Here is a 14,169-nt window from a genome sequence, read left to right on the forward strand (position 1 = left end):
GATGCAGCTTGCCGCCTCCTTTTTCTGTAAACCTGGTTTCCATAAGATTGCAGCACTTCACTTGGAATCTTTACAAGTGAAACTAGCTCTTTCTTCAACCCACTCCTTACCACTTCACCCCTGACTTTGCCTGACTGACCTTCAGCACCATTCCTCAGCACTCCAGAGCTGCCTCCAGATGGCCAGATACTTTCAGATACCTTTTGCTCTTTGAAATTTCTGCTGGCCAGGAGGCCAGCAAGGCCACTTGATCACTCTCCTTGAAGCTGGCATCTATACCCATTTCCCCTGTGTTTGTTGAGATTTTGGTGTCTGATCTCTCCTCCTGGGGCTATAGCCCAGGCTCAGAGATTGGTGACCAGGGCTTGCCTGGAGCCAAGGATTTGGGATAGAGTGTGGAATTAGGGGGCTTGGTGTTAACATTTCAGGTAGACAGATGAGAAGCCAGAATACGTGAACCTCAAGGCCAGTGGAGGATGGGAAGGACAGAGAGAATTTAGTATCTGAAGCAAAAGATGTCCTTTGTAAGCTCCTCCTTCTGCTCATTCTTTCTGAAAAATTATTTAATTTACAGAGAATATAATAAATGATATTTTTAAAATACCAAAATATTGTAGATCATATCTTGGCTATTCCTGTCTCCCCATTTCAGTTATTTCTGTATTCACTAGAGGTAATGTATTGGTGGTTTGGAATGTACCTGCCATACTTTTTCCTGTGTGTTTACTTACATATGTATGAACCCAGAAAAAATTTAAAGTATTATTTTTTGTTTTATTTAATCTCTATACAAGTGATATAACATCTTCTGTATCATTCTGGTATTTTCTTCTATGATTTAATAACACGCTTTGACAGTATTCCATGTTAGTACAAACAGGCATATCTCATTCTTTTTGGTGCTGGATAGTATTTCATAGAATGGATATGCTGTATTTTATTTGGCTATTTTTCTATCGAGACATTAAGGTATTTCCAGTTTTTGGGTGATCTCAACCTCTTTGGCAGCTTCAGTTACCATCTACACTTGGATGATTCCCAAATCTCCAGCCCAGATCTCTAGACCAGATTATCCAGTTGCTTACAACCCCACTGGGATGTCTTGCAGCCCCCTGCTTTTTCTCACTTGCTCCTTCTCCAGTGCCCAATCATATACGTTATAGACAGTATGCAGTGGCTAAAGCGCCAAACCCAGTAATGATTAATCATTCCTTCTTTCCCTTCCCACATCTGACAACCAGTCACTAGGACTTGTCCTCCCTACCTCCTCAATATTTCTTGAATCTAATCATTTTCCCTCTCCATTGCTACTACCCTGTACCTTAGTTTTTAAATTTATTAAAGAGTACTTGTGAGGATTAAGTGAATTAATATATATAAGATGCTTAGAATAATAGATTGGCACCTACTAATTGCTATGTTAATCTTGTTATTATCATCATCTTAGTTTACATAATGCATTATCATCACTGCCTCTAGTCGTAATTTTATTCACCCCTACCTCCATTCCAGTCTCCACACTACAGCCAGAGTGACCTTCATAAAATGGAAGAATGGGCCAGGCGTGGTGGCTCATGCCTGTCATCCCAGCAATTTGGGAGGCCGAGGTGGGAGGATTGCTTGAGCCCAGGAGTTCAAGGCAACATAGTGAGACCATGTCTCTACAAAAAATAACCAATTAGCCAAGTGTGGTGCTGGTGAACATCTGTGGTCCCAGATACTTGGGAGGCTGAAGTGGGAGGATCATTTGAGCTTGGGAGGTTGAAGCTGCAATGAACTGTAATCCACTCCAGCCTTGGTGACAGAGCAAGACCTTGTCTCAGAAAAAAATAAAGTAAAATGTAAGAATGATTGCTTAAATGATAATTCTTCTGCTTAAAAAGATGTCAGTGAGGCCGGGCGCAGTGGCTCATGCCTATAATCCTAGCACTTTAGGAGGAAAGCCAAGGCAGGTGGATCATCTGAGGTCAGGCGTTCAAGACCAGCCTGGCCAACATGGTGAAACCCCATCTCTACTAAAAATACAAAATAGCTGGGCGTGGTGGCAGGCACCTGTAATCCCAGCTACTCGGGAGGCTGAGGTAGGAGAATCACTTGAACCTGGGAGGTGGAGGTTGCAGTGAGCTGAGATTGCACCATTGTACTCCAGCCTGGGCAACAAGAGCGAAACTCCGTCTCAAAAAAAAAATGATGTTAGATGTTAGTGATAATTCCATTGAACTACTTTGTGTTTTGGAGACAGAGTCTCTGTCTCCTGGGCTTGAGTGCAGTAGCGTGATTTCGGCTCATGCAACCTCTGCCTCCCAGTTTCAAGTGATTGTCCTACCTCGGCCTCCCAAAGTGCTGGGATTACGGGTGTGCACCACCATGCCCAGCTAATTTTTATATTTTTAGTAGAGATGGGGTTTCACCATGTTGGTTAAGCTGGTCTCGAACTCCTGGCCTCAAGTGATCCGCCCACCTCAGCCTCCTGAAATTCTGAGAGTACAGGCGTGAGCCACTGCACCCAGCCTCCATTGAATTTTTAATGACTTCCTTTTATTGAGATACCTGATTTTTCTTTTCTTTCCTTCATTCCTTCCTTTCTTTTCTTTTTTCTTTCTTTTTTTTTTTTTTTTTTTTTTGAGTCAAAAGCCTCGTTCTGTCACCCAGGCTGTAGTGCAGTGGTGTGATCATAACTCACTGTACCCCTCTGGGCTCAAGGGATCTTCCTGCCTCAGCCTCCCCAGTAGCTGGGACTAAAGGCATGTGCCACCACGCCTGGCTAATTTTTAAAAAAATTTTTTGTAGAAACGAGGTCTCACAGCTGGTCTCTGTGCCACTGCACCCTGCCCCTGCTTTTAAATGCCCTCTTCAGACAGGTCTTCCCTTGACTGACTAATGATTCTAAAGTATCTACCCATATGCTTTTATTACATCACCTGATTTTAATTCTGTGATTGCACTTACCAATATATGATAATTTTCTGGTTTATTTACATATTTGTTTATAGTCTTCTCCAATTAGAAGAGAACAGGAATATTGTCTTTTTTTTTTTTTTTTTTTTGAGATGGTGTCTTGCACTGTTGCCCAGGCTGGAGTGCAGTAGCGCCATCTCGGCTCACTGCAAGCTCCGCCTCCTGGGTTCCCGCCATTCTCCTGCCTCAGCCTCCCGAGTAGCTGGGACTACAGGCGCTAATTTTTTGTACTTTCAGTAGAGATGGGGTTTCACCGTGTTAGCCAGGATGATCTCGATCTCCTGACCTCATGAGCCGCCTGCCTCAACCTCCCAAAGTGCTGGGATTACAGGCATGAGCCACCACACCTGGCCTTTTTTTTTTTTTTGAGATGGAGTCTGGCTCTGTTGCCCAGGCTGGAGTGCAGTGGTTCGATCTCGGCTTACTGCAATGTCTGTCTCCCGGGTTCAAGCGATTATTGTGCCTCAGCCTCCTCAGTAGCTGGGATTAGAGGCGCGTGCCACCATGCCTGGCTTAAGTTTTGTATTTTTAGTAGGAACAAGGTTTCACCATGTTAGCCAGGCTGGTCTTGAGTTCCTCACCTCAAATGATCCGTCTGCCTTGGCTTCCCAAAGTGCTGGGATTACAGGTGTGAGCCACTGTGCCTGGCTGATATTGTTTGTTTTATTCATTGTTGTATTCCTAGCACCTAGAACAATGTCTGACACATTATTGACAATAAGTACTTGTGCAGTGAATAGTAAAACAACTTCTTTTGTCCTGTTCGGCCCTTTTGGCCTCTCCAGCATCATCTGCATCAGTCCCCTATCTTGACCTTCCCATCCTCCAGCTCATGACATCTCTTTAGATGTGCTTTCTTGCTGCAAGGCCTTTGCATGTGCTCTTCATTGTGCCTAGAACACCCTTCCTTAACATGCTCTGCCACTGCCTGGGTATCTCCTATTCATCATCCAAGTTATAGCTTAGTATACATATAACTTCACCTGATTAGCCTTGATCCTACAACTCTGCATGCATTACCATTAATTATCATATGTATTGTAATTATTTTGTTGTCTGTGTCCTTCACTAGACTGTAAGCTTATGTTGTGCTCACCATGAATTCCTAGTCAAAGCTTATCAGCAGTGGCTAGAAGGACCTTTGAGGTGGGGCACTAGGGAGGGAGATAGAGTATTGGGGGCAGCACCTGAGGTCTAGGAAGGTGTACTTTAGGTTGTCAGGGTGAGTTTTAAACACTGGCCCTTGGTTCATTGTCATTCTTCCTATTTCGTCCATCTTTGGTAATTCCCTTGTTTGCCTGGATGAACCATCTAAAATGATTGAGTCATATCCATGAAACCAGGGTAAGCCTGACACAAAAGACTTGCTCATGAAGGGAGCATGTGTCCTGAGGATAAAGGTTGAGAATCTGGGTAGGCATATTATTAACTTCAGGTAGCTGAGGGCAGAATAACTGATAGTGGAGTAGAATTCTAAGCAAGGAAGGAAGCAAAAGACCTGAAGGATAAGATGAGACAAGGCTGAAGCAGGATCTAAGTCATAAACCTGGAGCACCTGGATAGTGAGTAGAGTGTAAGAAGGAACAAGGCAAGCAATTCAGGATTAGGACCATAAATAATCTTGGGGATTACTTAAATCATCTTTTAGCATTCTTACCTCTTTAGTTTGGAACCAGCTTTTGGATTATAGAAGGGATCAGATAGTTGACATACAAGGATTTGAGTGAGAGTGTATATTACTTTCTCTGTATTTTATGGGCTCTTTACTTTAAAATGAAATCCCCAGAAATCCTATCTTAACTTTTCCCCCACCTCAATTTCTGCTGCCAAGAGCCTAGCCATTCTTTTAAATATGTCAGGTTCAACTACCTTATCTTTGAAACAAATTGCATGTACAGAAGCCTGCAGTAGTCCTGGAGCTTCCTTCAGGTAGGGTGAAGGGAGTGAGCTCTCTTCAGGCTACCTCCTCCCGCTGAACCAGGCATAGGAGCTGGCCTCAGCAGCCTTAGGAGTTCAGGACTCTGTTCAACATGAATCTGTGGAATTTCTCTCTGAATTTGGGGGAGAGAGTATTCTGTATAGTACGGGACTCTGTCAGTGAGGCATAGCAAAAAGTACTGGAAGACTGGCTGGATGTGCATGAATGCTGGGATCTGAAGGTATGTAGGAGTGGGCATCAAGGTTTCTGACCTGGCTCTTAAATTTTGACAGGGTTAGGGAGCACTGATGTGCCAAGTAGAGAGTCTTGAGGGGTAGCGCTAGTCCCTGGCCCTTAGAGGTGTTCTGAATGTTTTTGTATGTAGCTCAGAGCTCTTTTGCAGGCTGATGGGGATTCATGAAGATAGAGTACTTACTGAGGAAGGATGTGTTCTCTTTTGAAGATTGGATGGAGTGGTTATGTGCACAGACTGGGCAGTCTATGGCCTGGTAATCTAGTCTCTGTGAGGTGAGGCACCTGCATTTCCTTCCTCGGGCCATGCTGGGAAAACCAACCTAAGAGAGCTGGAGATCATGACTATTGTTAGTGATTTCCCTGAAAGTGCTAACTGTCTTTGCTTGCTCCTTCTGTTCTCTTAAGTCCCATGGCTGTAATGTCCTGCCTTCTATTTTCTGCGTTGGGACCTTCAAATTCCATAATTCATTCAGACTTCTCTTTCTAGAGACAAGGTCTTGCTATGTTGCCCAAGCTGGAGTGTAGTGGCTGTTCACAGGCATGATCATAGCACACTACAGCACTGAACTTGAGCGCAAATGACCCTTCTGCCTCAGCCACCCAAGTTGCCGGGATATAGGTGTACACCATCACACTTAGCTCAGCCTGCTGTGTCTAGATTACTTAATGCCCAGCTTGACTCTGGCTTTACATAGTACTCTAATTATGACATTGACAGCTAGTTTCAAGTAAGGGCCTTTCTTCATTAGCCTTGTTCCTAGAGCTATGGTTTTGAAGCTTTAGTGCATCAGAATTACCCATGAGGGTGAGGGAGGGGGTGCCGGATACTTGTTTAAAATGCAGATTTCCTGGTATCAACTGCTAGATACTCTAATTGAGTAGGTTTGGGGTGGTGACCAGGAATCTGCAGCTTGATCAGCCTCCCAGGTGATTCTGACACCAGTCATCTGGTCTCCAGATCATATATATATGTATTTTTTTGAGATGGAGTTTCGCTCTTGTTGCCCAGGCTGGAGTGCAATGGCACGATCTTGGCTCACTGCAATCTCTGCCTCCTGGGTTCAAGCAATTCTCCTGCCTCAACCTCCCAAGTAGCTGGGGTTACAGGCACCCGCCACTATGCCCAGCTAATTTTTTTTTTTTTTAATTTTTTGTATTTTTAGTAGAGACGGGGTTTCACTATGTTGGCCAGGCTGGTCTTGAACTCCTGACCTCAGGCAATCCACCCACATCAGCCTCCCACAGTGCTGGGATTACAGGTGTGAACCACCGCGCCCAGCCAAAGATATCTGTGATATCTATTTTCTCCTTTTTTTTTTTTTTTTTTTGAGACAGAGTTTTGCTCTTGTCGCCCAGGCTGCAGTGCAATGGAGTGATCTCAGCTTACTGCAGCCTCCACCTCCAGGTTCAAGAGATTCTTCTGCCTCAGCCTCCAGGGTAGCTGGGAATGCAGGCGTCCACCACCACACCCAGCTACATTTTTTATTTTTATTTTTGTATTTTTAGTAGAGATGGGGTTTTGCTATGTTGGCCAGGCTAGTCTTGAACTCCTGACCTCAGGTGATCCACTTGCCTCCCAAAGTGCTGGGATTACAGGTGTGAGCCACTGCACCCAGTCCTCCAGACCATATTTAGAGAAATTTGGACTTAGAGGACTCTGCCACTTCTCTACCCTTAAAGGGGCAGGGAAGAGATTTGAGTTCTTTACTTGGATCCTGCAATATCTGGTCCCTGCATGTTTCTCAGGTCTCATCCCAGGCCCCTTCTTCCCTACTGCTGGCACCCTCATCTGCTCACAGTTCGTTGACCCCTTCTCCAGCGGTTTCTGGCCTGAAGGCCTTTGCAGTGCTGTATAGCCTCTGCCTGGAACACTCTTCACTGTGCATTTTGCCTCAGTTAACTATCCCTTGGTTTTTTTTTTTTTTTTTGAGACAGAGTCTGACCGTCACCCAGGCTGGAGTGCAGTGGCATGATCTCAGCTCACTATAACCTCTGCCTCCCAGGTTCAAGTGATTCTCCTGTCTCAGCTTCTCGAGTAGCTGGGACTACAGGCGTGTGCCACCATGCCCGGCTAATTTTATATTTTTAGTGGAGACGGGGTTTCTCTATGTTAGCCACGCTGGTCTTGAACTCCTGACCTCAAGTGATTCACCTGCCTCGGCCTCCCAAAGTGCTGGGATTACAGGCATGAGCCACCGCGCCTGGCCTGTCCCTTGCCTTTAATTGTCAAGTAAGCATTATCTCCTTTTGAAGGGCTTTTCTGGCCGCTTTATAAAGAAACTGTTAGCACCCCATTTGTTTACATAAGACCACTTAACTGTTTGTCTTTCTCTCCTGGTGGGTTATAAGCTCTATGAGGGCAGGGAGCTTGTTCCTGGTTGTGTATCTTCAGTGCCTAGTATGTAGAGGCACTCAATAACTACTTGTTGACTAATTCACATTTTTATTTTCATGTTAGTATCTGTGTTGTTGGATTGTGTGTCTGCACAACTTTTTTTAATTGAGACAGAGTTTTGCTCTTGTTGCCCAGTCTGGAGTGCAGTGGAGCGATCTCGGCTTACTGCAGCCTCTGCCTTGCAGATTCAAGCAATTTTCCTGCCTCAGCCTCCCAAGTAGCTGGGATTACAGGCATGTGCCACCACACCTGGTTAATTTTGTATATTTTTTTAGTAGAGACGGGGTTTCACCGTGGTGGTCAGGCTGGTCTCAAACTCCTGACCTCAGGTGATCCACCTGCCTCGGCCTCCCAAAGTGCTGGGATTACAGGCGTAAGCCACTGTGCCCGGCGGCTCTGCCCAACTCTTGCCCTTTGTATGTATTGTTGCCTTTGCCAGAAACACCCTTTCTCTTGTTAATTTGGCAGATCCCTTCTTGTCCTTTACTACTTCTTTAAGCATTTCTTTGACTTCTGAGACAGTGCTGGTTAAACAGAGACAGCACTTTGTCCTCTTTAATAGGCTTTTTTTTTTTTTTTTTTTTGAGATGGAGTCTCACTCTGTTGCCAGGCTGGAGCGTGGTGGTGTGATCTCGGCTTACTGCAACCTCTGCCTCCTGAGTTCAAGTAATTCTCATGCCTCAGCCTCCCGAGTAGCTGAAATTACAGATGTGCGCCACCACACCCAGCTAATTTTTGTATTTTTAGTGAACATGGCTTTTACCATGTTGGCCAGGCTGGTCTCAATTTCTTGAGCTCAGGTTATCCACCTGCTTCGGCCTCTCAAAGTGCTGGGATTACAGGCATCAGCCACCACTCCTAGCCTTCTAATAGGCTTTTCAACCATATGTTGTGATTTCACCTGTGTAGGAGATAGATGGTAGCGTCTGTCTTTTACAGGTGACAACCCAGAGGCTCTAAGACAGGGGTCCGCAACCCTAGTCTGTGGCTCATTAGGAACAGGTTGCACAGCAGGAGGTGAGTGGTGGGCGAGTGAGCAAAGCTTCATCTGTATTTTTACAACCATCACTCGCGTTACTACCCGAGCTCTGCCTCCTGTCAGATCAGGGCAGCGTTAGATTCTCATAGGAGCAGGAACTCTATTGTGAACTGAGCAAGTGTGAGGGATCTAGGTTGCATGCTTCTTGTGAGAATCTAATGCCTGATGATCTGTCATTGTCTCCCATCTCATCTAATTGCAGGAAAACAAGCTCAGGGCTCCCACTGATTGTACATTATGGTGAGTTGTATAATTATTTTATTATATATTACAACGTAATAATAATAATAGAAATAAAGTGCACAATAAATGTAATGTACTTGAATCATCCTGAGACCATTCCCTCCCCTTTGTCCATGGAAAAATTGTCTTTCATGAAATGGGTCCCTGATGCCAAAAAGGTTGGGGATGGCTGCTCTAAGAGATTAATTAACTTGGGAATGGCAGAACTGATATTTGAGCCCTGATGTATCTAAGGAGCCCTCATTTCTACCTCACTATGCTTCCTCTAAGAAGACCAATCAGTGTGCATACCCATGTAACAAACCTGCATGTTCTGCACATGTATCCCAGAACTTAAAGTATAATTTAAAAAAAAAATTCAATTTACCATAAAGAAAAAAAAACAATCAGCAGACCGAGAGACACTGAAGTGAAAGAGGTGCTTTTAAAAAAATTAGTTGGTGGGCCGGGCACGGTGGCTCACGCCTGTAATCCCAGCACTTTGGGAGGCTGAGGTGGGCGGATCACGAGGTCAGGAGATCGAGACCATCCTGGCTAATGTGGTGAAAATCCTGTCTCTACTAAAAAATATACAAAAAATTAGCTGGCCGTAGTGGCGGGCGCCTGTAGTCCCAGCTACTCAGGAGGCTGAGGCAGGAGAATGGCGTGAACCCGGGAGGCTGAGCTTGCAGTGAGTCGGGACGGTGCCACTGCACTCCAGCCTGGGCGACAGAGTGAGACTCTGTCTCAAAAAAAAAAAAAAAAAAAAGCTGGGTAATAAAACTTAAAAAAAAAATTTCTGGCCAGGCGCGGTGGCTCATGCCTGTAATCTCAGCATTTTGGGAGGCTGAGGCGGGAGGATCACCTGAGGTCAGGAGTTCAAGACCAGCCTGGCCAACATGGTGAAACCCTGTCTCTACTAAAAATACAAAAATTAGCTGGGTGTGCTGGCAGGCGCCTGTAATCCCAGTTACTCAGGAGGCTGAGGCAGGAGAATCGCTTGAATCTGGGAGGCAGAGGTTGCAGTGAGCTGAGATCATACCGTTGCACTCCAGCCCAGGCAACAGAGCAAGATCCTGTCTCAAAAAAAAAAAAAAAAAAGATATATAATGGATGGTTGGTTGCAGGAAAAAGAAAAATGACACAGATATACATAAACAAGCTGACGTGGAACAATCTGCAAGATCTGTTATTAAGAGAAAACCAAAGAAAAGTGCAAAATTGTATTTATGGTTAGTGTTAGCATTTATATGTAAAAAGAGGAGAAACTCTGTATGCTTGTTATATACCCATACTGTTTCTGAAAATTTTCTTTTTCTTTCTTTCTTTTTTTTTTTTAATAGAGATGGGGTTTCCCTGTGTTGCCCAGGCTGGTCTAGAACACATGGACTCAAGCAATCCACCTGCCTTGGCCTCCCAAAGTGCTGGGATTACAGGCATGAGCCACCATGCCTGGCCTTTTTGTTTTTTAATATCTTTTTCTGTTGCTGAATTTTTTTTTTTCCCCATATGAACATTACCTTTTTAAAAAGAGTAGTTGTGAGCTGGGCGCGTGGCTCACGCCTATAATCCTAGCACTTTGGGAGGCTGAGGCGGGCGGATCACCTGAGGTCAGGAGTTTGAGACCAGCTTGCCTAACATGGCAAAACCCAGTCTCTACTAAAAATACAAAAAAATTAGCTGGGTGGGGTGGCGCACGCCTATAATCCCAGCTACTCGGGAGGCTGAGACGGGAGAATCACTTGAACCCAGGAGGTGAAGGTTGCAGTGGCAGGGAGCCGAGATTGTGCCACTGCACTCCAGCCTGTGTGACAGAGCAAGACTCTGTCTAAAAAAAACAAAACAAAACAAAAGCAGTTGTGGTAAAAAACACACATAAAATTTACCATCTTAACCATTTTTAAGTGTATGAGAAATTGTAAAAAACGTAAAATTTGCCATTTTAACCACTTTTAAGTCTTTACGTTTTAGTAATCTTGGGTATATTCACATTTTGTGCAACAGATCTCCAGAACTTTTTCACCTTGCAAAACTGAAACTCTGTACCCGTTAAACAACAACTTTTCTTGCCCTACGCCTCCTTTCTCTGGTACCACCATTCTACTTTCTGTTTCTATGAATTTGGATACTTTACTACCTCATGTAAATAGAGTCATACAGTATTTTTGTGTGTGTGATGGGCTTATTTTACTTAGCATAATGTGTTAGGGTTCATCCATGCTGTAGCATGTGACAGGATTACTTTCTGGTTTAAGGTTGAATAATATTCCATTTTATGTATGCATCATAGTTTAGCCATTCATTCATCAATACGTTGCCTTTTTAAAAATTTTAATTTTTAATTTTTAATTTTTTTGTAGAGACAGAGTCTTCTTGCTATGTTGCCCAGGCTGGTCTTGAACTCCTAACCTCAAGCGATCCTCCCATCTTGGCCTCCCAGGTGTCAGGATTACAGGCATGTGCTATCACACCCAACCTGATACATTGCCTTTATAAATTTTTTTTTCTTTATTCTAAAAAACAGAAAAAACAAAACTGGATACATGTGCAGAACATGCAGGTTTGTTACATAGCTGTACGTGTGCCATGGTGGTTTGCTGCACCTATTGACCTATCCTGTAAGTTCCCTCCCCTCACTCCCACCCCCCAACAGCCCTGGTGTGTGTTATTCCCTTCTCTGTGTCCATGTGTTCTCAATGTTCAACGCCCACTTATGAGTGAGAATGTGTGGTGTTTAGTATTATGTTCCTGTGTTAGTTTGCTGAGGATGATGACTTCCAGCTTCATCCATGTCCCTGCAAAGGACATGATCTCATTCCTTTTTATGGCTGCATAGTATTCCATGGTTTATATGTACCATATTTTCTTTATCCAGTCTTTCATTGATGGGCATTTGGGTTGGTTCCATGTTTTTGCTATTGTAAATAGTGCTGTAATAAACATATGTGTGCATGTGTCTGTTTCTTTTTTTTGAGACGGAGTCTTGCTCTGTCGCCCAGTGGCATCAGAGTGCAGTGGCACGATCTCTGCTCACTGCAACCTCCACCTCCCAGGTTCCAGTGATTCTCCTGCCTCAGCCCTCCTGAGTAGCTGGGATTACAGGCGTGCGCCACCACACCTGGCTAATTTTTGTATTTTTAATAGAGACAGGGTTTTACCACGTTGGCCAGGCTGGTCTCAAACTCCTGACCTCAGGTAATCCACCCGTCTTGGCCTCCCAAAGTGCTGGGATTATAGGCGTGAGCCACCTCACCTGTCCTGAATGTTTTTTAAAAGTACTTTGCTTCACCTTATAAATGTGATCCTGAAAAGCTGGGTATAAACATTGTATGTATATATATGTATATATGTATGTATGATGGATAGTTTGAGGGGTGGTTAAATCATATCTTAGTTAACAGCAAAAAGGAGACTCTTTTTTGTCTTGTGAATGATCCCCAACTTTATGTCTCAGATGTTTGTATTGGAGATTTTTCTTGAAGTAAAACATACCTCTACTAGGAATGGAACCAAAAGGGGAGATGTGGTTATTTGAAATTGAAGATAGCTGTATATACCAGGACATCCCATTGTTTGTCTTACTTTACCCACTTCTCCATTTGTTTTACCAGCATCTCTGTTTTCCTGTTCCATGCACTAGAAATCCTGGATCCCTCTTATTTTTTATTTTATTTTATTTTATTTATTTATTTATTTATTTATTTATTTATTTATTTATTTATTTGAGACGGAGTCTTGCTCTGTTGCCCAGGCTGGAGTGCAGTGGCGCGATCTTGGCTCACTGCAAGCTCTGCCTCCCGGGTTCACGCCATTCTCCTGCCTCAGCCTCCTGAGTAGCTGGGACTACAGGCGCCCGCCACCGCACCCGGCTAATTTTTTTTTTTTTTGTATTTTTAGTAGAGACAGAGTTTCACTGTGTTCTCAATCTCCTGACCTCGTGATCCACCCGCCTCGGCCTCCCAAAGTGTTGGGATTACAGGCGTGAGCCACTGCGCCCGGCTATTTTTTATTTTTTGAGATGGAGTCTCACTCTGTCACCCAGGCTGGAGTGCAGTGGCACGATATCGGCTCACTGCAACCTCCGTCTCCTGGGTTCAAGCGATTCTCCTGCCTCAGCCTCCTGAGTAGCTGGGATTACAGTAGAGACGGGGTTTCACCATTTTGGCCAGGGTGGTCTTGAACTCCCGACCTTGTGATCCACCCGCCTTAGCCTCCCAAAGTGCTGGGATTACAGGCATGAGCCACCGCGCCCGGCGAACCGTTTTATTTTTATAACATGCTTCCTATGTATTGATTTTATTTTCCCTATTGGAGTAAATTTTTGAAGGCAAGAGGCATCTCTTATATCCTGTAGTGATGAGCATAATATGAGTTGTTCAATAAATACATATTTGGCAAAGATGAGAGAGGTGGAGAGAGAAAGAGGTTCCTCTGCTGAAGAAGTGTGATTACTTTTGGGTTTTGTCTACCTCCTGTGGTACCCGTTTATAGCAGGGAATTTCTTCCACTTGCAGACCAAGTGTGTTGGGGACTTGAGATATGTACATGAGTGTTTGTGATGTTTCCTGGTGAAAGCACAGGTAAGAGAGCTGAAGCCAGATTGGGGCCTGAAGAATCTGACTTGATAGTTTGTAGACTTCTGTGATAACCCTGAGGAGAGAATCTCAGGTTTTTATCCTCTGCTTAACATCAAGCCTGAATGTTTAACTATCAGCAGGGCAGCTGGACCTGAATGTGCTTTAGGCGTCTTAAATTCAGTAGTACATAGTAGGAATGTTTGATAAAAGTGATTTTACTTTTTTTGTCAATAGCGTATGAAAGCACTTAACACAGAGCCTGGCTTATAGTTGGTGTCCAAGAGGTGACAGAGAGTATGTGAGAAACGTTTTGAAGTAGTTGAGTCTTTCCCTGAGTGCGCTGCCTCCACTCATGTGCCTATACCCCCCACCCCAGGCTAAAGATACAGGCAACAACAATGTGGATTTCACCTTCAGGAAGTTTCCAGTTCCTTGTTTGTGGCATTATGCTCAAACAAGAAGTATAGTCTGCTCTTACATATCTAAGAGCAGATAGATCTGAACCCTGGCTACCCTCACCCCAGACTGAAAATGTTTGAATCAAACTAACATGTCTGGTCACCCTCGGCAGCTTTCTTCGTAGGGACTTAGTCTCGAGAATCTTAGTGGGGAAATCTGTGAATCTCCGGGGTAACTGGGCAAGGCGGTGGATATGGGGGGTTGAGCATGAATTAACTTAGCCAGGATAGCTTATGAATACAGGCATGGAGGAGAGGACAGGTTAGGGGCCAAAAAGGGCTTGACTCTGTCATTTCTGCTCATAGAAAGATGTAGGCCTTGTGTGCCAAGGGTAGAGCTCTGGCCT

General features: G+C 44.3%; 1 protein-coding gene across 45 annotated transcripts in view; it reads left to right on the forward strand.

The window, feature by feature from the left end:
- LOC134737792 (uncharacterized) overlaps positions 1–14,169 on the forward strand; it is a 126,569-nt gene that overhangs the window by 16,656 nt on the left and 95,744 nt on the right. For 25 of the 45 annotated variants that reach the window (XR_010123066.1, XR_010123072.1, XR_010123068.1 and 22 more), the window contains one exon: positions 8,768–8,805. The exons of 3 other annotated variants lie outside the window; for them this stretch is intronic. Coding sequence is in view for 8 of the 42 variants with exons in the window: in XM_063648617.1 (XP_063504687.1) it covers positions 8,768–8,805 (38 nt within the window). In the remaining 34 variants the exon portion in view is untranslated. Of the gene's footprint in view, positions 1–8,767; positions 8,806–11,147; positions 11,247–14,169 lie in introns of those variants that run through there. 17 more of the 45 variants (XR_010123082.1, XR_010123081.1, XR_010123086.1 and 14 more) reach the window with 5 other exon arrangements.

The sequence above is a fragment of the Pongo pygmaeus genome, chromosome 12, assembly GCF_028885625.2.
Source record: "Pongo pygmaeus isolate AG05252 chromosome 12, NHGRI_mPonPyg2-v2.0_pri, whole genome shotgun sequence".
Classification (NCBI taxonomy): Eukaryota; Metazoa; Chordata; class Mammalia; order Primates; family Hominidae; genus Pongo; species Pongo pygmaeus.